Source organism: Phalacrocorax aristotelis, chromosome 3, assembly GCF_949628215.1.
Source record: "Phalacrocorax aristotelis chromosome 3, bGulAri2.1, whole genome shotgun sequence".
NCBI classification, from domain to species: Eukaryota; Metazoa; Chordata; class Aves; order Suliformes; family Phalacrocoracidae; genus Phalacrocorax; species Phalacrocorax aristotelis.
Window position 1 is genome coordinate 55,866,163 of NC_134278.1, and position 23,314 is coordinate 55,889,476.

The following is a 23,314-nucleotide window of genomic DNA, read 5'->3' on the forward strand; positions in this document are numbered from 1 at the left end:
GCGACGAAAGAAGTGAATCTCTCCAACAGGTTTCACCCCATCACCGAGGCAGTTTGGTAACTGGAACACGGACCCTAGTAAGGCAGCTGTGTTTCTTTTAAATCAATTACGCCCTCCTAGTTAGCAAGCATTATAGCAATACTGCTAAAGATAAAAAGATTATTGTACAGGAGTTCAGTTTCTTACACCAGGACCAGGCCAGGCTTCTAATGCTACTACAGCTACCACTTTTAGGCACCAGGTGGCACAACTGAACATTTTTCTTTCCCTAATACTCTCCATACTGATAGTGTTTCAAGGGACTCAAAATACTAAAGTCTTTTACTTTTGTGTCACTATTTTACTCTCCATAACACATCATACAAAGGAATCAGTATGTATCCCCTCCACTTTTATGGATATTTTCATGTAGAAGGATGATTCAAATCATTCTATAGCTTTTTAAAAATAGCTGTGTGACAGAACACCATGTGTATTTTCTGACTTCTATCAAATATTCTATGTCCGCAATAAAATATTAACATTAAAAAAGCCTTATTTCCAAAAATAGGGTTTTGAATGAATGGATTCATTTATTCTCATGAATTATCTACCACTTGAATACATAATAAATGCTTTCATTCAACTATATATATGCAACTCTAACAAAGCAGCTAGGAGAAAAAAAAACCTTAAAGGGCTTATGAACTACACAAATTGGAACTAAATAAAGTGGAAGACAAGTGGAATCTCATGATGTTCCTATATAATATTTCCCAGCAGAATTCCACTTGAAACAGAAAAGCTGCTCTATTCGAGGTGGGCACAAGTTCAAACGGAGACAGAGGGAGTCCTGTTGTTTGTTTGTACTTTCTTCTGTTTAGCTCTCTGCTAGCTTTGATTTCGGTGCCTGATCTCTCCAGGCGTGACACATGCAAATACTACTAATTGTAGCCACAGTGGTGGCTGTGTTTGTCAAAATACAATTAAAAACCCCAACAGTCTAACAGAAAGCTATAATAGAAAAAAGTCTTTTTCATCACAGTGAAAGATCATCAGCTGCAAAGGATTAAACTAGGATCGTCCCTTACACTTTACTACTTCTGTAGTAGCTGAAGAAGCAAGAAATAGCATTATGGTGGAAAAAATAGTTTAGTAAAAGTAACTGACTCTATGTGAAATACAACTGCAAGGTAATATACACTGTATTTAAAACTGTGTGTTGAACACACTGTAGTTAAATCTGTGTGCTTCATAGGTGGCTCATTTCTGGAAAATGTATATTATCCACGTAAGTTCTTAGGAAAATACTACAGTTTATCTCTTATTCTCTATAAAACAATCTATGCTTCTGAAGCAGTCAAATCTGGAGAGACAAAATTGTGTGTATTGTTTCCATGAAATTCATGCAAAGTGTTAAGAAACTTCAAATATAACTGAATGTAATACTAAACAGATCCATTGCATAAATCAGAGAAGCTGTAATACATACTGCAATGGCTGTAATTTTGCATTAATATGCAAAGCCTGTAGTAACCCATAAATTCTGTCTTTTTATTCCAAAAGAGGAAAGAGAATGAGATTTTCAGTTTCTTTGTAATTCATTCTCCAACAACACAGTACGTGTGTTGACAAAATAAAGTAACATAGTCCACAACTCATGAAATGAGAGATCAAAACGTTCTGGCATACCATACGAGATGGTTTTAAAGTCTAAACATGATAGAAGCACGTTATAAAAATATATGAATTATCACTATGGAAATCTGATGTTGAAGTTATTTTCCCAAACACTTCAGATTTCACACAAAACACAGGCTTATATACTTGATGGTTACATTTCCCATCCTAATGAATGAGTGGTTCAGACAAACTTCCAAAATTTTCAAACAACCTTTATCACATAAGACCAAAGCATTCAAATTGTATCTGGCAGCCCTGGTATTGTCTCTGCTGGGCCCAAACTAAGGTCTTTTATGCAGTTATGCATAAAAGTAAGACATCCGTAGATAAGCTTGCGAGAGCTGCTGGGCTGCTGAAAAATGTAGAATACTGACAATTTGCAGCAGAGTTTGTGCAGAAGTTGGAAATCAGCTGATCTGATGTGAAGCTACAGTAAGGCTCAGCTAAATAACACAGCCTGATCTCAAATAATGGAGCCAGACCTCCTTTTAAAAAAGACAGCTTGAACCTTGATCACTAAAGCTCTCAGGCATCTGAGCTGCTCATGTGGAGCCCCTTGGGTTACCCTCTGCTTCAGAACCCTCCCGAGTTCTTCTGCCTCTACAGCAGGGACAAACCTCTCCCCTCTCCATGCAGGTGAAATAACCTATGGGTTATCACAAGGAGGAAAGAAATGTCCAAGGACTGATTCTTACTCCTGAAGTGGTGGGAAGAAGTAGAATTAAGGTTCTCTACCACAGTCTGTTCATCTTCCTCAGGAAAGAATGCTGCTGGCTTTTGAAGTGACAGGGAGGCTACTATGCCTGCTTGTACAGTAGCCTTCACCGGCTGCCGTTCAGCAGGATGGAGAGAACTGGCAAAGGTTGCTACTGAAGTGTTTTCACTCCTATCCCATATGGTGACAATACCTGAGAAGGCTACAGACCCACTTCTGTCTCCTGCTGCCCCCACAGTCCGTACCTGGTTCGTCACTCCAGTTCTCCAGTATTACTCTGTCTTTCTCCATTCAGGCTCATTCCACGCCCTTCCCATACTCTTCTCCTTCCCCTTTTTACCTTTATTCCCTTCCTTTAGTTTCCCCTCTCCTGCTACCTTTCTAATGTTCTTCCATCCTGAGCACCACCTGAAAATGAAATTGCCCTTGCACTTTCCGAAGTAACCAAGGAAAATTATGAAACTCAACCTGGTTACGGGAGTCACTGGTCTCCATTACATGCTGCAGTCCTGCCCTCTGTTGCCTTTCTCACTTTTCTGGTTTGATTTTGCAGTTTTGTGAGAAGCAACTGTGTTTTATGTCATACATGTCTAGCAAACTAAGGCAACGGTATCAGTGGATCTCTCAACCACACAGAAGAAACAAACCTACACAAAAATAAGTAGAGACAAATGGAAAACGATGTTCCTTGTTTGGAACATGTCTTTTAAGAGTGATATATGTATACACGCAGGCACACACACACACACATATATTTCTTCTTTTTACTACATCCTAAGTTTAGGTTTCTTTTTCTTCACTTTAGCAATGAAGTCCATGGAACATACCTTCACCAATGGATTAATAACACCAACATTAGGGCTTGCATTAAACATTTTGTTGTAGTTAGTCTCCCTGTTAACTAGCTCCAGCTGATAGAACTTTTTGTCCTCCTAAAAAGAAGAACAAATAGAAACTTCTTTTTATGCATTTTCAATCAGTTAGTGGCCAAATCTGCCTACAAAATCACCTCAAATAAATTTATGGTTGCGTTTCTAAAGAAACTGGTAATTCTGAAAAACTGCATTTCATATTTAATACTAAATCATTTCTATTTACGCAGTTGTGTTGCAGTTCCATGCTCCTGAGAGTGAGCTTAGCGTAATGGATTATGCACTGGGAACGACTCAGTATAGTTAACTTCTGATCTCTAATTTGAATTTCCTCACTCCTCCTTGCCTCTGTATCAGGATCTAATCAGACTAACCTGAGTCAGGGGGTTGTGCTCTGAATTTGGGAAGCTCAGTGGATCAGGAAATTGGTCTTAGAAACCTCACAGAAGAGACTATTTCTTGTATTGCTTACATGGCTGGCTTATTCCAGGAGAGGAGATAGGAGACGTCTGATCAAGGTCATACTGAAATTTTTTTTGTAATAATGTATTATGCTTAACTGTGCAAATCTCTCTGTATCTAATCAGTTTTACTATTATGAGTCATTGGAACCAATGGAATAATGTGTTAAAGAATATGAATAGCATGCTAGCAGGATTGGTTCTTTAAATACGTTTCAAACACTTTGAATTAGATTAACTTTTATATCTGTCAAGATATTAAACCAAGAGAGCATAAAAGTCTTACAATCAATTTCTTTATGAGTTGGTCCCGCTCTGCAATTAGGTCTTTCAGTTCCGAGATAAGCTGCAAGTCTTCTGGTCTTGATTCTCTGTTTTTATATTTTTCTTCCATTTCTTCTAAACTTTATAGGAAAGAAGAATATCCCCTTTAGCCTGATCCAGTGTTAAATGAAGAGTGAATAGTTACATCTTTCATTAGTACAAAAGAGAGTTCAGGGAGTAAAAACAGAAGATGACTTTCTTACCACCTTGAAGTAAATTAATTTCTGTGTTACCATTCAGCTTTACTGAGTTAAAAAAAAAAATCAACAATAACCATAACCTTTCCTCCAGCAACTAATAATCTGGGCAAAATTCTAGAAACTTAACATCCTTCTTGTGCATGCAGTACTAGGTGTTTGAAAAAAGGCCTGTTGGAAGTGAAAATAAGGCATTCAAAACCATAATATGGACAGTAGAATTACAGAAGACATAGCTAAGGTTGATTGTTATGTAAAATATAGGCCTGCATTGCATTATACTTAAATTTTAAAAGCTGGCAGTTCCTTTCTTGGTGAGGAAAAAAAACAGTATCATTGTTCTTTTTATAGGTAACTACTCTGAATAAAGATGCACGCTTGTGACACGGGAGAAACTGGATAGACAGACAAGGCTGGCACCGTCTTCCTCAGCTCAGGTGAAACAGACTGGGACAAAGGTATCCAAGAACAGTAAAGACTAAGAGGTAACTAATTCCTCTCCACAAAAGCAACTTAGTACCATCTGAGTCGAAATATAGGAATGAGCTGCAAAAGAAAAGCAATAACACTTGGATATTAGGATATCTGGATTAAGAGAAATGTAACAATTGATACAAATTTGAAAAAAATAGGAGGAAATTAGAAAGGCCTGGTGGGAAAGCATTAAAGGAGAGAAGTGAAATAAGCCAACAGAGAGTAACTGTACAAATAACTGCATAAACCTCCCTGTTTTTCTTTTTTCTTAAGAAAAAGTTCTGAAGACATGACAATTTCAAATTACTGTATCTCTTTGAAATATAAATATAATGCCCGTGTTGCTAAACACTGTTCCAAAGGAAACCACTAAAATACTTGTTTCACATATTCAGCTCCCATGTAGATTAGTGAACCAATTTTCAGAACAGATTCAGGAAATTTAACAAAGTTAAGGAAAGAAGAAATTTTTTTTAAAATCCCAAACAAACCCTGAGAAAAATCTATTAATTTAAGGTGTCTAAGCTCAAACTTAATTCCACAAGGCACCTGGAAGTAGACATAATTTCTCACTTTAGATAAATATTTTCCTTTCAGAAGCAGCTATGTGATTTTTACTTTGAGTTGCATCTGAAAAAACAATTCATATTAAATTATACTTATAACCTTCAAATAACCGGTACATAATCTGAGGAGATTATATAATGTATTTACATAAAACGTCATGAATGTGACCAACATGATTGTTTTTATTTGCAGAAAAGGCATTTGACTCAGCAGAACAGAAATATGCTCAGCTGGCTTAATTTTGGTGTGAACATTTTATGCTGGGTTAAACTATTGTATACAGATCCCCAGAGTATAGTACACAGTTACGCACAGCTGTCATTTTCAGATATTTCAAAGAACTGGGGCTTCTTTCTGTTTCAAAGAGGTAATATGTAATTTAAAGACCCTAGTTGTAGAGCCTAATTAATGATACCCACTCTCAATTACTCTAAGATAGATTCTCCATTTCATAAATGTTCACAAGGCCATGCTTTAGGTGAGGCTGAACCCAGAAACAGTTACTTAAGAAACAGCCGCATAAAACTCTTCTATTGTTCTTTTTTGGTTTACCTAGTTTCCTCTTTTGACAGCTCCTTGCTTCAGTGGAATTAAGGAGAGATAACACACTGAAAGCCAGGTCAGGGCACCCTGGGTAATGTTTGCTGTCTTTAGGCCAGTGGCTGCTTCCTTGCAACTCTAAGTTGAGCAAGAACCAGGAGTAGGGAACCAACTAAATTCAGAAAATTTCAGGACACTGAAAAACAAACAACCTAGCGGAGAAAAAGTTAGGGTAAACCATTCCAAAACCTAATTCTGGTGGCTGCTCAGGGGCATGTTTCTCATAGACAAATGCAGTAAACAGGAGGTAGTTTACACCTAATTTTCTCAATGGCAAGTTACGACATTTATCAGGGCACAAGAGTGTGCTTGTGGATGATTACAAGGGAGCAAGAACTACAATTTTACATTCATCTTATCTGAAGATAATTTCTGAGTGCTCATTATCAAGAAAGAATTACATGCATTGTCCATTTTTAATTGATATTTACATAAAACAAGTTTTCTATCATATACTTAAGAAGCAATTATTTTTCTCTGCCATAAACCCATTGTGCTGCAAATACAAGTCCCTCAGCGACAACCTTGTGTCAGGAAGCCCTCAATGCGCCTCAGCCAGAAACCCTGACCAAACGGGTTACATCACGGACAGAGATAAAGAATGAAGGATGTGGAAGACAGGAAAACACTGGCTAGACGACACGCTACTACACCACTTCTGCCCAGAGGTGGTCTAACCCCAGGTGGCATTTTGACACAGAGACACTCTAAGAATCCTGTGACCGTTATGCTCATCTAATCCATTTCAGACACTCGTTTTCCTTATGTTAGCAACCCTGAAAATGTTTGCATCGCTCACGCGCTATGATCAGACTTCTTATTAGCAAATATTGTACTCTTTATAAACTTGGTGAAGAAACTCCTGTGTTCTCAAAAAAGACGTATTAATGTTTGAGAAAAAAACCATTTGAAATAATGTTTTCTCAAATTTTCTAGTAACTGCACAGATTTAGTATCTTTCCTACCTGAAATCTTTTTGGTCTCAAATCCCTGGCAATTTATCTCACTAAATTCCCTAAAGCTTACAGAATTGTGTTGCTTAAAGAATGCAAGATCAGGCCTCATACTTGATTGAGGTTTTTGCACATCTGTATCTCTGCAGTATCTTCAGCACCTTACGGACACCAGAATAAACTATTCACTCAAACGCAGCTACATACAAATTTTTTAATGCAACAAAACTTACGAAATTTGTAAAGCTGAATTAATTTCCTTGAGCAGCTCTTGGGTCTTATTAAAATCTGCCAGCATGCTTTGTTTCTCTCTGATGTGATCTGATGTCAACACATCCAGCTCTTTCTCATGTTTCTTGCTTAAATCTTGCTCATGCATCCTGTTTAATTTTTTTTTTTGTTAAAAAAAGAGTTATTCTAAAATCAGACATGTTTGTTCATCATGATTTTCTGCCATGCTTCTAATGGCTTTTACGCAATATCAAACAATACAGAAGGAATTACTGATTCACCAAAATCCACAGCTTACTGTCCTGCAATCTTCTAGCTTATTTCATGGAAAATGCATCTCCTTTAATGCTTTTTCAAATAAACAAACATAATGAATTTTTAAAAAACCCAAACACCAAAAACCAACACTTGAGCAAACTGTTACAACATGCCAAAATGTATCACTAAAACGCAGCTTAACTGTATGGTAATATTCACTAACTTCAGTAGTAATGGGCATAGATTTTTCTAAAGAAGGCTAAATGATACATAACATCACTTAAGAGGATAAACTAGAAGCTGCAAATGGTAAAATTTCTTAAGTAAAACAATATGTGAAACAATACACGTTTGAGTGTAGAGTGGAAAAATTCATACCTGATCTGTTGGTTGGATTCACTGCGTATTCTAAGAACCTCCTTCCCTTTAAACTCTAATTCCTTGGTCAATGCACTTATATTTTCATGAAGATGCAGGATCTCTTTGTCCAGTTCAGCTATATGATGGTCTCGGTGTCTCAGTTCATCCTGTAGGTCTGATATTCGGCATAAAAATTCTTTCTCCTATGATATAAGTAGCAGCGTCAAAAAATATTTTAAACAGACTTGGGTCCCAGAAGCATAATACTTGCTTTTAGGAGATAACAGCTGAGCAGAACTTTCAATTCAATATTTTCAGGTTTTGATGCTGACACTAATTATAATTAAAACAGCAGTGTTTTTTTATTGTGTACAAATACAAACAAAGACGAAATCAAAGTTATTTAACAAACAATTTCCATCTGCGAGAAAATTTAAATCCCGTCACTGTCTTTGCCTGTTAACATTTGTGTAGCTCATTGCATTTTCCTTTTGCCCCCCACACACAACAAAAAGCCAGATACCGCTAAGAACCAGGGAGCTGGGCAGCTGGTGTTTTCTACCCCTTCAGCACACAATATAGAGAAACTCTTTTTCTCTTTACAGCCCCATACAATGGGACAAAATGGCCCAAGATGTATGCCCCGCACCAACCACCACTACGATACAGAAGTCTCCTGTCTTATGTATATAAGGGTCATAAATATCTCACAGCAGAGTACGTGCTGAATAGTTTATATAGTATTTATACTATGTCTAATAAATGGATACAAGTAATTGTCTTTGCATAAGAAATTCCAATGAAGCTTACATCTGGGAAACTCAGCTGGAACCCATCCCTATGGTTTTGACAATGATTCTCCTCAGTTTAGAAAAAGTCTGTAATAAAATCAACCTTTTTCAGTTTTCTATTTCCATCTATGCCGCTTCTTACAGTTTCACAATAATTAATGACCATATAGTTTGCACAGATAGAAAATCAGCAGATATTTCAAAGTAGTTTTAGGAATAATTGTGTTTTGTGTCTTCATGCATCCAGGAAATACAAATATATCCTAATGCACAAATTTTATAGGACATCTTTAAGAATAGACCTTTAAAAATAACTCTTTAGGTGAACTGGTAGGGATGCATTATCTGCTGGTGCTGGCTGACTTTGAAGGATTACATATTTGTTGTTTGTTCACGAGAGTTCTTGCCTCCAGCTAAGAGAAGATGAATACTGATTATGCAGTTCTACCGTCAGTTGCCAGCAATGCCTCCTACCTGTCGCCTGCCGAGTTCTATGCTTCTTTCAAGCTCCATTTTGGCAGCTACCAGTTCCTGTTGATGGTTGTGCCTTAGCTGGTCAATGGCTGCTGCATGTTGATGATTTAGCTCTGAGCGCAAGGAAGCTAGTTACCACGAACAAAAAGAAAAGTTTATTTTGCAAATGTTTACAGTATTTAAAAACAACAGCCCAGCTTTGTCAAGTACTGCTGCTGACCTAACACACTGTTTGCACCAGCTAAGCGACTGTCCTGTCATTCTATTCCAGTTACTTTCTGCAACCTTCTCCAGCATGAAATTTGGTTGCTTACTCCTTCCAGAACACCTTAGGGGTAAGATTTTTCAAAAGTGAACAGTTTGGACTTGCCTGTTAAAGCTTACACTGATTTTAAGAGGAACAACTAGGTCAACATCGAATGACTCTGAGATACACTATAGCGTTACAATGTACATACATACATATACATACACACATACATATATATATGTGCATGTATTTTGTATGAGTAGAAATAATGGTTTTGGACCCACTTGCAAATGTGAAAATAGTATACCTAACATAGCTTTTCCTTCATCCTCCAGCTCAAATCGTAGAGTCTGAAGTTCCTGTTCCATCTCCAATTTGAAACCTTCCATGGCTTGTTTATGCGTTTCTTTCAGCGCCTGAAGTTCTTCCGAGTGCTTCTGTTGTAAACGTTCTTCTAACTCCTATGAAATCAAAATTGACAAAATTTATCCTATACCAGCTTAGGGAATTTATAAAATACTAAAGAATAAAAAACTAGCAAGAAAAAGCAGGCACTGGCATGCTCTTGGAATTATTAAAAGTGTACTAATATTGCTCAGATTTTCTTCTCTCGCTAAGTTGTCCTACTGCTATATTTTTTCTTTTCAGTGGCTGATGGTTATCAGGATTACCTCTGCATAAAAGCTCTGTTCTGCTCACAGTTGGAAAAGAGAAAAAAAAAACAGTCCATGGATATATTTACAATATCAACAAACGTGATAAGGTGCTGATCCACAGATGGGTCTAGTGTGCACGTAATACATGTTTGGTGATTTTTGCTCCCCATTGACACCCATGTTTTTTCCCTACAGAAGCGTATGAAGCATAACGTTCCTGGTGCACATCTTACAGTTTCTGTTTGAACAAAAGAAATCTACCTTGTGTGCTGCAAGATCCGTCTATGACGTCAACTAAAGTACATTAAGTGGGGAAAGTGGGAAAATTGATTGCAAAGGTACACCCTAGATCTGAACTGAAAAAAAACTTAAGACACACACCCTATTAAGTACCACAGGCTGCCAAAATGTCAATTTTAAAGCTGGTTTAGTCAAGGTTTTAAACAAACATATCTCGCGTGTGACATTGTTCTGGATGTGGAAATTATCTTGCGAGTTGCAGAACATAGTTGATGCAATTTTTAACATAATGAAAATACAAAATATTTCCTGTCAATTGACAGGAAATATCAGAAGACACATGCAAAATTAGGTAGCCACAATGGAAAATACAGAGAAGCCTATTCCAAATCAAAACTAGAATACAATGTGATGGATAACAATGTCAAACTAGTGTAAAGAAATGTGTGTGTTGACAATCATTCCACACATATCTATACACCTATATACATATACGCATATACTGCTAGAGTATAAAGCAAGACATGAAATGCCACCAGTATTAGAGATTGTTTTTAATATGTCTTAATCAGATTTTACTAGATGAAAATGTTACTGTAAGACATCAGCTGAGAAGGAAATTCAGTAGTCATGCAGATACTTTTCTTTACTAACTCCAACTGTGTGCATAAATTGCTAAAATGGCAACATTCTCTACATAATTCAGAGCATCCCCATGAACGTGCCTTTTGTTCCTGTTCTTTTGTTTCTTCCATGTTTTGAAAGGCAAGGATATGGGCTTCCTGGAGTGACTTATGCCTTTGCTGATGCTCCTCTTCCAATTCCTGGATCTCCTGAGTCAGCCTCTGTCGCTCCTGACTGAACTGGGCTTGTAGCTGCTGCAAAGAGCTCTGTGACTGGGAAAGCTGCATCTCCAGATTCTGCTTCAGCAAGGAGATCTAACCCACAACAGAACAGCAAATATCCATTAGTCATTAATACTAACAGCAACTCTGAAAAAAACATCCAAAATAAGAAAACGCTTGAAATTTTAAAGCCAGAACGTTGACTAAAAGACAGACAGGCAATGTCATCCATCTACTGAATTTGTTGTTAATATTATATCTCAGAGATATAATAATTACATTTACATACTTTTGAAAGAGTTATCACATCTGTCAGTTCATATTACAGCACTACCTATAACACAATTTTTCATGGCCAAATTATAAAAATCTAGTTCTAGGTTTTGTGTAAAGATCAATAAAAATGACACTATCAAGGTCTGAAATCAAACACTTGATTGTTAAGATAAACTGTTCTTCAGGGGAACATCACATCGATTCTGTAAGGAAAATCCTGCAGTTGATGGGGGAGGATAGCCTGTGACATTTAGATTGATCGATCTTTGTATTTTTTGATGTGATACGGTCCTATCTTACTGGTAGTTTTATCATTTAAAAAGAAATGGTAGCACAGCACTCTACAACACAAATGTTACACTTGACGGATTCCCACCCCCTCACTTTTTATTTGTTAGCTCAGTATTACTATGAGAGCGATTTTTCTGCTGGTTTTCAAGATCTAAGATCTAAGCAATCTGAGTCACAAATACCCATTTTCTTAGAAATACCTGATTTTACAGATGACACTTTTCACCCAACAAGCATTTTAATACACTAGAGTACACCATACTCCTTGAAGAAGTCCCATTTTCTTTTTATAATAATGTTATACTTTGTTCTTCACATCATATACCATCTTTTCAGACTGAAAATACTAGACCTGCATTCCCTTTAGAGCCAAACATGAGAGAGATACCCTCCAATTCTGGAAACAAGATTTAACCAAAAGAGAATTTTACTACAGTGACTCAAAAGAAGGAAAAATAAAATTTCCATGTAACAAAGAATTTGAATCAGTAAGGATACTGATTCAAGCCTCAGAGCATTACATATAATTGAATTATAAATGAAAGTCTGATAGTGTCATTTGATTCAGCATATCTTAAAATTAATTATGACAAATTAGTAGCGACATTGCACATCAATTTATTGATTTATAGAACATTAAAACCCACCACTTCACAAAAAAATTAATAGCAGCATACCAAGGACAACTTGCAGCACAAACATTATTGTCGAACATGTGGGGTTGTTTTTTTCAGAAGGACACAGCTTAAGCAGATTTGAAAGAAAAAAAGCTACTCTTAAAGGAAAATTAGCACTAAAACAAAATAAGCAAATTAATTTGAATGAAATGAGCATGGCTTGTTGTATTTCAAATACACTGTGTCTTTGTGTCTGGGCATATGTACTCTACCTTCTAAGTATACTATATCAATGGTATTTTACTTCAGGTACCTTTGAAACAGATGAGCTACAACTGAAGGAGTATAGTGAAGTCCTATACTACATTTTGTAATCTGAACTATACATGTAAAACCTTTTACTAAGTACATTAAATATAAATGTCACATACAGATTGTACAGTGTCAGACCAAAGGTTTGTCTGATCTCCCATTCTGCCTCCAGAAACGGCCAACCTGGGCTACCCGGGGAAAACATGGCCGAGGCATAAATGCAGGGATCTTGACTCTACCAGCATCCAGCAATCCTTCCTAAACCAGAAGAGGTATTTTGGGGCAAATTCATGTAAGAAATATTAATTAAATACAGCCACTATCTGAATCCATAAAAGCTTTTAGTATCCACAGTATCCTGTGCCAAGTTCCATACAGATGTGTCAATTTAACATGATGACCTCTAATAGTTGTAATCAAAAGGAGTCAAAAGAAGTTCCCTTTTCATTTAGTCTATCCTACTCATGTTTCTGTAGATCTCCATAAGTTCCCACCTTACGCCCTTTTCCATACTAAACAGTTTTGGCTTAATGAGTCACTGCTTCTAAGAAAGCTATTTCCTATCTATCGTCACATTTCTCCTCCTTTTGCCCCTTTTCTACTATTTCTTTTTAAGACCAAAACAGCATAAGGTATTTAAAGTAAGAGTAAACTCTGGTTTTATATAGTGGTTTATATGGTTTTATATATTACATTCTCCATTTCTCTCCTACATTCCTAATGTTTTATTTGCTTTTGTGACTGCTACTGAGCACCAAGGTAATGTTTTAATGGAATTATGTATCATGGTCCCCAAATCTACTCTCTAGTTGTAATAGGTCAAGGTAAGGTTCATCATTTTACACAAGAAGGTAGAATTTTTTTTTTTTCCTTGTGTATCACTTTGCACTTTACACTGAATTTCATCTGCCGTTTCATTGCCAAGTCCTTGGCTTTTTACAGCTATTCTGTAATTCTTCAAACAACCTGTCCTTCCCACCCTGAGTAACATTTTTAAGCTGCAAACCTGCCCACCTTACTTATTCATAAACAATGCGCAAAAGAAAACATGTTGAACGTCAGCATAACTCCACTGATAAGCTACTTTCACTGTGCTAACACTGTATTTAGTACCTATCTTTCAATCAGTTACTTATCTATACAAAAAATTCCTTCTCGTATCATGGAGTTCTAATTTCCTCAGAAGCCCCAGGACTTCTCGGCTGATCTCTTTCAGCATACCATGGCCAGGGCTGCCATGCTGCTCAGACAACCACATATTGTCCTTTCTCTTAAACCCTAGAAACTCACGCCACTGATGCGGTTAGTTTGCAGCATGCAATTGCCAACACGGCCAGCTCTGAATTTTCATCTGTGTATCATCACCTGGTATTGCAACGTGCTATTGCCTTCCTTCTCCAGGGGAAAAAAAAAAAAACAAACCCAACTATCTTATCTAAACTCCCCTTTGGTCTACTCACATCCCCATCTACTCTAATTCATCCCACGTTCACTGTTGGGCCCTTCTCCTTCCCCACCTTTCTGTAACCTCATACCTGCCTGGGTCCCTCTTTTCACCTGTAAGCCTTGCCTTATTTCCCGTTTCTCTGCCAGACTGCAACTACCAAAAACCAGACCCTGCCTGGAGGTCTATTTCAACCCTGGGCTTTTAAGTAATTCTTACACTTCTTTAGATTACCTCTGCTCCTATTTAAACACCATCCATAAACTCTCAGGTTTGTTGTTTTTTTTTGTTTGTTTCCCTGACACCACTACTGCGACTTGGCTCTAGCCTCTCTACTCCTTGCCTTCCATCCACCCCACACTCCGTATCTCTCCCCCTCCTCTGATCTTTTCTTCTAACTCAACTTTTAGTATCATAGAAACGTGCAGTTATAATAGTCTTAAGAGATTATTCAGTCCAATTCTTTGCACCAGGTGGGAACTCTATACACAACTTACTCCTTGAAAATCTCATACGACGGAAATCCCACAATTTTCACTCAGGTCCTCTTCCTCCTCCTCCGAGTGCCTGTGGCAGAAACACTGAGAGACCGGACAGATGTTCTGTCCATGCTTACTTGTCCCTCCCACCATGTTTCTGTCCCTCAGGTTTCTCACCGTCGCCCTGTCCCATTCACCATGGCCACCAGGAGGTACAACGGTAGGGGCAGTCCTGCTCAGTCCTGCAGAACCTCAGGTAATTTAATCATCATACTCTAAAAAGCCTTTCATGACAACATTCAAATGGAGTCGATCATGGTATCTTAGCCAAATTTTTATTAAGATGACATGAAAAATGTATTTTTGTCTTGAAGTTAAATCTGTCTCTCATGTAAGTACCTGCTCCAAATTCTGATAATTCTCAGTATATAATTTCTAAACATTTTTAGCCTGGGCCAAGGGCAAAACAATTTTCATTTCTTGGAAATGCAGAAAACATTTTAACTGAGATGACCAAGAGAAGTCTGACGTCTGGCCAGGAAGCCATCTTAGAAGAGATCAGGAATACCCTTCTCAGGAGCAGTTCACACTTCCCTCAAGTTAGACTGACTGCAAAACCACAGCCTCTAGAGATGCCTATTTGCACAAATAGACTGTATGGAAAATAGAAGGACAATGAGGATTAAATGAGTCTAACAAGCATAACAAGCATTCTAACAAGCTTAGTCTACCCTTGTAATAATAATGGGTGTTTTTTGTTGAAAATACATCAAATATTAGAGATCTGACAGCTATTTTTAGAAGAGTACATATTTTTAAACATTACGTTGACTACTCAGTACATACACTGATATCCTTAAGAGCACATTTTTGAAAACATTAATGTCGCCCTTCGCATGTCTTTGGAGCATCCCTTCCATATACTCCTGTACTGAGGATTCAAAAGAAAACAGTTCTAAGCACTATTTTCTGAACTTTCAATACTTTTATCCAAAGCTTTCAGCACATTGAAAACATTGTTAAGAATTTTAAAAATAAAAAAAATAGAAAGAAAGAATATTTTTGGCTACAATTATGATTTGCACTGCAAAACTGCAAATTATAATACAGCATCAATCTCATGCTTTGTAGAAAGCTCTGCAATACACACTTGCACTGCCCACAAGCTTGCTTGCTTTAACAATGACATAAAAACGCTGCTTATATTATGACCATGTACGTAGTGTTTGATGTCCAATGATGCACACATGTACACAGATGAATGGATGCAGTACACAAGCTTTTGATAACTAGCAGCAAACGTTCTCCTCTCAAATATTACGTCTGCTATTTCATAGGCTAAAGCTCTAAAGCAGTACTAGAGCATATGCAGATTTATTAGTCCAAACATGCCCTGTTTACAAACTGTAAGTGCAAATCACTTACATTGCTGATAGATTTATGCAAAGCTTCACCGAGACAGTGCCGCTATGAAGAAAAGATCACAGGAATAAAGGGAAACATTCAGAAATCAACTAAGTAAAAGAAAAAGGGATAAGGAAGGGAGAGTAAAACATAGAGCATTAATTATAATTTGATCAGGGAAAAATAAGTTGAAAACTATCTGGAAAAAAATATAACTTAATAAACTACTGAACACAGAACAGGATGATGCATTTTCCTGTGTTATGTTTTGGACATACAGGACTCTTCAATGTAATTTTACTATATACTTATATATTATGCAGCTGAGCACTTCTAAAATTAACCAACAGTTTTCTCTCCTCCTTTATGGCAAATAATTTTGGGAAGAAATCATGAATTACACCAATTTGCATTACTATTAGAAAAGATGTTACATAAGGACTCAGTCAACAGTCAGCTGTTTCTCTGAAATATCACAAGCATATTAAACACATCATATTAAAGATCAAATTTCACCACTAAAGGGCAGAAAATGAGTTTAGTCTGTAATGAAGACATATTCATATTAAAATACTTCTCTTATTTTTCTTAAAATTCAGAACAAGGTGGGTACATAGAACACTCTTCCTGAAAGTCTCCAGCAAAAAATGACTTAATGTACCACTTATACCAGTATTGATTGCTAATGAAAAGCAAAAAATAAAAACATATTTCCAAGTAAATGCTCCATATGAAATATTATTGATTATACAAATCATATACATCATTCATATATATATTAAAAAGCCTGTGTGTTTTTATATATATGTATATATATAAATGGTATAGATAGGTGCACACACATGCACACAACAGTCATCAGAAACTAAGTGAGAGCAATTTCAAATCCAGCATGACCAATCTCCCCTTTGGCACGGGTCAGTCAAGATGATGGCTTTCTCCAGGAGACAAGAGGTATTTTGACATGAGCTTGGAAGCCTATAGTTGGGATCTTTTAGATAATACGTTGTCAAAACATAAAAAGAAATTATTATTCATTCTCCTGAACCTACAAAAAGGCACAATATAAAAATACGTTATTGTGGAATATCCAAAATTACTGTATTAAAATTTTAAGGGAGTTACAAGCAACAATTTTCTATGCAAGGATGTACCACCAGGAGGCATCATACTCCAGCGCACAAGACAACAAACTGGCATCCAACAGCTCCGATTTCAACACCGGATTTTGACAGTGCCAATCTGAACAAATCCACCTGTTTCTCTTGTGCTTCCTTTCCCATCTGTCTGGTTTGTTTAGGGGGGAAGCTGTTAAGAGAAGGAATGAACTCTTGCTAAATAAAGGTTCCATTTCTAGAGTGTTTGGGACTTAATTTTGATGAGCATATCTAGCCACCGCTGTAGTACAACTAAGAAGCATTTAGATTTTAGAACTGAAGCAGAAGGTTTAATAATGTTCTACGCTGAAAAGAAATTCCATGTAAAATATACTTTTGCGAGGCTGTATCTGAGGTCTATCCTATTAAAAATGCCATGTAAGAAACAAGAGTTGCCCCTGCTGCTTGCAGAATAACAGATTTCTTTCACCAAGAAACAAACTGCTCTTGCTTTGCTTTGAAACTGATCGTATAACTAAAAGTACTAAGATGGGCTAACTGTTTTAATACATGTGATTTTACCAAATTTAAAAGTTTTCCAGAGATCTAGAGAACAGTTGGAATTAAAATGAACTTTTGGTAAAGGTTCTCTACTAATACTTTCGAGCTGAGTTCAGTATTTAGATTTGTCACAATTTCTTAGGCTTCCTCACTCAAAGCAATCTATCTGCAACCCACATTTCTGAACTGTAAAATGAGAACAGTTATTATCTTGTGCAAAAAAAATAACTATTAAATGCTCAGATCTTCTTGGCAAAAAAGACATCCATGCACGGAGAAAAAAAAAGTTATTTTTTAATAAAGCTGAACTTATATATTTGACATTCCTATGGGTTCTAAAAAGACACACAGCAATGTTGAATATACAGTAAATAGAGCTTATCGATTTTTAACAAAACTTGAAATACACAAGTACCTTATAAATCTGGAAGTCTAAGTATTGTATCACTATTCAAAAGCATTTAATTACAGGACAGCTAGCTAAACATTAGTCCTGGAAAAAAGACTGGAAAATATGATTTAGGAGTCAATCAAGAAAATCTTCAAGTATGAAAATAAGATGATTTTCAGTCACTGTAACAATGGAATAAAGACCTGCTAAAGAAAACCTGATTTCTTGCTTTGACAACACTACAAACTTGGGCAATAAATACTCCTGTACAGAAAGAACATTTAGGAGGACTTTTAAATGGTCTCCAATTTATTATCACATGAGATTCTGATCAAAGCATGCGCTTACACAATATTATTAAAGGATACTTTAAAAGATTAAAACCAACTTACTTTATCTCAAAAACAGCTAGTGGTGAAGCACCACTGAAATCAGTTATTCACTAGGATGAATACTAAACCTGACCACAATTTATTACTTTCATCCTTTATTAGATAGAAAATATTCTCATATAATACATAGATGATAGAATAGCAAATTAGAATTATATAGGCTAGTCAGCTGGCATGGGGGCTGATTCCAGCAAAATGTGTAGCAATATAATCAGATGCAGCTCCATATTGAAACGTTTGCAAGACACATTCAGAATGGAGAACTCCAAAATCAGTCTGGTTGAAGTATATTAAGAAATTCCATAGAAATTCAAAACATCCTTAGGACAATTTCCACAGCAAGGTCGATGATCTGGGGAAAAAGCGATGAGAACCAAAAAGAATGCAGGCATAATTATTACTCGCTGTATTTCTATGATGGGGAGAAGCGATGAGAAAAAAAGAGGGAGGACGTGTTTAATAATAACTCTATTTCTACAGGTTGGAATTCAGGATTATTGGTTTGTGATATTATTGTGCTACAGGAAACCTTTGTTTAATTCTCTTTGAAATCAGGCTTCACTGATATATGAAGTACAAATGAATTAACATTTCTTGGGTGTATAAGAACTTCTGAAAGCCCATCTTTATTCACTGCATACGTATTAGCTATCCTGCTTTTACTTATTTTGCCGTCTCATTCTTCAGTAGAAGTATTTTCTTCTCCACCCTCAGCATATGCACAGCTAAGCCTCAGATGTAACCAAGAGAACTTCCTCATGACCCAAAGGAACAGCAAAGAGGTTGCTGCAACTTAGAACCCACTGATCATTGCGGGCTACTCAGCAGGACCGAAAAATATTACACTCAACGCACTGGGAAAGATCTGTGTTCCCACCTCTATTTCAACATCTCTCCTAAAAGAGCCGAGTTTCCAATTTATTTGGGCCAATTTGTGTTGTAGTAAAGCACAGATTGAGAGATTTCGAACTATTCAAGCTTTGGGTTTACTTGCTGTAATGAACAGTTGTTTGTGTTCCCACCACAATGACTGTCACATGGGCCATACTTGGTGATCAAATGGTGTCATTTTCCTCAAGAAGGAAATTTACCACACCACTGACATTTTCACATTTTTATTCAGTTGCATTGCTTTCTGCAAGACATTAGCTTATTGGATGCATGGAAGTTCTCTCATTTCATTGTTTCCCTTGGCTAAAAATTACTTTCAGCCAGCTTACAGGGGCTTGACACTGAATTTCAGCATCAGTCTTCACGTCACCCAAAGATCAGTTATGGAACACTTTCACATTGATATGTCAATGTCAAATTGTGTCAATATCTGACTTCAGTATACAGTTTACTGAATTTTCAAAATACTGCTGGCAACAAGAATTCTTGTGTAATGCCCAAGACCTTAACTGGGGAAGGTCCAACCTTTATCTGTTGTATCAAAGGAGATCTAGATTGCTATGCAGTCTTTGCCTCATTCTAAGAATGACCTCCAATAGACGCTGCTGACCTTTCTGAAGAAGAAAACCTATGTGCATCCATCAGCTGTTCGTAAAAGAAACTAGTTTCTGAGATGCCTACTAAAGAAGCTGAAGGGACCTTTGGCGTAAGTCCATTTTATCCAGCTAACAAGAACAACTGCCCCAAAACTCTCCCTCGAGATACATCTTTGGTTTGAAGAGAAAGATGGATTTGTCAGCAGATGTACTGTCTCTTGCTGCGCAGTGCTTACGCGACACAACTCTGCAGAGATTTGGAAAGCAGCTGTTTCCTACTACAACGTTTTGTACTTCGCTTGAGGCTTGTGACATGCTAGGAATGTGAGAGCTGCATCAAAGCTTGCCTTCTCTGACTGGTAAGAAAAAGCAGCATTTAGAGGCCCTTCCCTCTCTCTCAAAACCCAACAGTTTTCTATTGCAGAAAATGAAGTATATTTAAGGCATTCTGAAAAGTGTAACTACCTCTGGGATCTAATCGGTCCTGATTTGCTCCTGTTTTCGTAGCAACCCTGAGAGAATGTGCTGTGTCCAGGCTATCACGAGGTGGAGTACTCTCCTATTGCTTTAAAAAGATAGAGCTCTTTTCCAGTTGTAGGAGTCTATCAAACTGCTAGGCAAAATGCCTAGGTATTTTGACATATTTTCACCTGTTTGGATTTTGGATTATATGCTTTTAATCTGACAAACTGTAGGTTCAATGGTCAGGGAAAGACAGGATCATTTGAATCTCCTGCTAATTTTTGAAGTTTTGGGAATGGTACTAGAACTTAATTTGATTTTACCTATTTGTCATAATGCTGTCAGGATTTTAAAGACTATATATGCATCTTGGCTGATCCTTCCTGGAGCACAGAGGTATCTGCCAATAAGTGCCCTTAATGTAGAATTTTATTAATCTGCCGAAGCTCAGACAAATTTTGCCCCACCTAATCTTATTCCACCCTGGGTCCACTGTTTTCATTGGTTTTGAACCTACGCAAAAGCTACTGGAGCAAAGAGGCTACAGGTGATGTTTTAAAACTAGATTCTTCCCAGAGTCTTTATCTTATATTTAAGGGAAAAACATAGAGAGATATAGGTTAAAAATGTTATTTGGGGAATGGTATTGCTGTTGGGTTTGGCTTAGATTTCTATTTACCAGTTTTGGAAGTGTAAACTTAGAAAAGAGTTTAATTTGGTATTTGGAACTGACTCATGCATTATTAATTACATACTATACTAAGAATTTTATGTTCTTTTCATCCATTGACAGGTAGAATTAGAGATTCTTTCACTCTCCTCCTGATTTACTAACTCAAACACTGCCAAACAAAACCTTGTACTATTAAATTCCAATTAGAAGTCTATGATCAAATGGACAAGTTTCTTTGGAAATGAAGATGCTGTAATTTCAAACATCAGCCTAGATATATTTTTAAATTTAAACACAACACCATCAGAGAAAATAATTAAATGCAGAAGAAACCAAAAGAGATGAAAAAGAAGTCCAGTAACATGTTTATTCTTAAACAGAGCAACAAGCTAACATTTGTAGTGCTCCTACTGTATCCCACTGAAAAAACTTTTAAAACTGATTTGTTCTGTTGCTTTTGTTTGTATTGCTGAGTAGCTCTTAATTGTGAATGGTCTTTAATGAATTTCCTCTGTTACATTCAGGATCTTTTAAACACAGAGTAAAGCAATGACAGCGCAGTACAGCCTGAAAAAAGCTCAGAAACTAAAAGCTCAGAAAAAGAGACAGTGCAGCTGAATGCTAGGCATTTGTTCCCATGTTTGAGATAAAATCCCAATGACCAACATGGATAGAACAAATGCATCAACCAATCTTCAGGATCACACCTCTGCATAGAAGAGGGAGCCCAGAACACAGGGGATTCTTTACTGAGAAGTACACACGGTCATGAAACAGGGGGAAGCACCCTCAACAGATGGCCCTCTGAGGGCTGCCATGATTCTGGATTACAGAACTATTCACACGCTCATGTACAATAGTGTTTGACTTCCTTAAAGCATAGGCTTCCCACTTAGAATACAGGAGTACCGGTTCTTCTAGATCAGTGGTGAGAGGCAGGATGTTTATGGGCACTGGATCTAGGCAGAAGCTCTCAAAGCTCCCCTGATTCTCTGTGAGGCCCGCAGGAGTTGTGGCACAGCCCCATTAAGACCTCAGTTTTGAGAGCTGTAGTCACTTCTGCGAAGTTTCCAAGAGATGCAGAAAGTGGCGCCCCTTTGGAAAAGCAACAAATATCTATAGATGAAAGAAGAGACATAAAACATTACTCTGAACTGCATTCCAGGTGCCCTATGCTCTTTGCTCCCTCTTTGGCATGATTTCTTTTAAAATTCTTTCGGATTTCAGCATTTCAGATTTTTAAGTGCTTTTTAAATCTTGCTCAAAATCCTCTACCATCCACTAGATGTCATGGTAGCCTTACTAGTATTATCAAATGCAAGAATAACCAAAGAGAATTAGGATTGAGGAGTTACTTAAAATTTACTTCCCCTCTGCTTCTGACAGACAAGCCTTTACACAGTGTATTCAGGACAATATCAAGTGATGGGAAGCAGAGTAAAATGATTCTGTGCTGAAAATTAATCTCCCTTCTTTCAGGAAACTGATATCAGGTATGTTCAGGTTATTTTCTGTAGAAATTTCCAGCACCCATTTGACAGCAAATTTTCTAAAGCAAGGATTACCCAGGCTGTGGAACAGGCCAGTAATCTTTGTGCTGGGGAAAGAAAGTAGCTTTTCCCCGATTCTGCTAACGTGCATGCACACCAGCTCTGTGATAAACACCTCCACATAGGCAAATGAAGATGGATCAATAACTGCCCTCTGGTAGAAGCCTGGTCAATGGTCATTTACAGGTGTGCACAGGAGCTCCGTGACTCTTCTACAAACTCCTCTTCACGAACAAGAGTATACTCAGTGGCTGGGGTTTTAAGATTGAGTTTGAAATTTTCTGAAAACTACAATTTGAATAATGTCTACATCAGAAAGAAGTATTTACATTTTGATGTAAATCAAAGTTTCTCTTACTTACTTTGACAGTTTAAAAAGGAACACACCATCACAGAAACAAACTCTGAATAGGGAACTTCTAAGGTTTTTTTTATTTTTTTTTTCTTTCGAAAAAAGGAGAGAATCTTTGCAGCAAGAAAAATAAATATCCACTACCAAAGTGTAGGTAGTATGCTTTTGTCCATTCTCACTGTACTACTTCTAGTATTTCCATTAATAGAAGATGGTATCTTCATGTGTGAAAAGTTGGCAAAGTCAGAAAGAAGAACATCACACTAATACTTGGTCACATAATAGTATGAAGCTACATAAGAATGGATTTTTTTCAGAACTCAGTTTTTCTGGCACCAGTCAGCAGTATTTCAAGATAGGCAAACCCTGTGTTGCATTTTTCTACAGTTTAACTATACTGTGTCACTTCTCTCCATTAATTTAAACCTGTTTTTCAACACTTTGCTTACACAACCATTCCTATACTTCAAGTTAGGTGCTACACTTCTCTGTAGCTTGTTTTTAAATCAAATCTGAGATGCATCAATACATATTAGAAAGTTATGTATCTGTAGGAGTGAGAATATATGATAAACTTATGAATCAACACTATTTCC

At 37.0% G+C, this 23,314-nt stretch overlaps 1 protein-coding gene across 8 annotated transcripts in view; it reads right to left on the reverse strand.

Annotated features, from left to right (window-relative positions):
* FAM184A (family with sequence similarity 184 member A) overlaps positions 1-23,314 on the reverse strand; it is a 79,874-nt gene that overhangs the window by 4,167 nt on the left and 52,393 nt on the right. For 2 of the 8 annotated variants that reach the window (XM_075087526.1, XM_075087521.1), the window contains exons 10-17: positions 15,775-15,816; positions 10,811-11,023; positions 9,497-9,650; positions 8,940-9,067; positions 7,693-7,877; positions 7,059-7,205; positions 3,997-4,114; positions 3,205-3,309 (exon numbers count right to left, since the gene is read on the reverse strand). In XM_075087526.1, coding sequence (XP_074943627.1) covers positions 3,205-3,309; positions 3,997-4,114; positions 7,059-7,205; positions 7,693-7,877; positions 8,940-9,067; positions 9,497-9,650; positions 10,811-11,023; positions 15,775-15,816 — 1,092 coding nt within the window. The remainder of the gene's footprint in view (positions 1-3,204; positions 3,310-3,996; positions 4,115-7,058; positions 7,206-7,692; positions 7,878-8,939; positions 9,068-9,496; positions 9,651-10,810; positions 11,024-15,774; positions 15,817-23,314) is intronic. The other 6 variants (XM_075087528.1, XM_075087523.1, XM_075087524.1 and 3 more) reach the window with 5 other exon arrangements.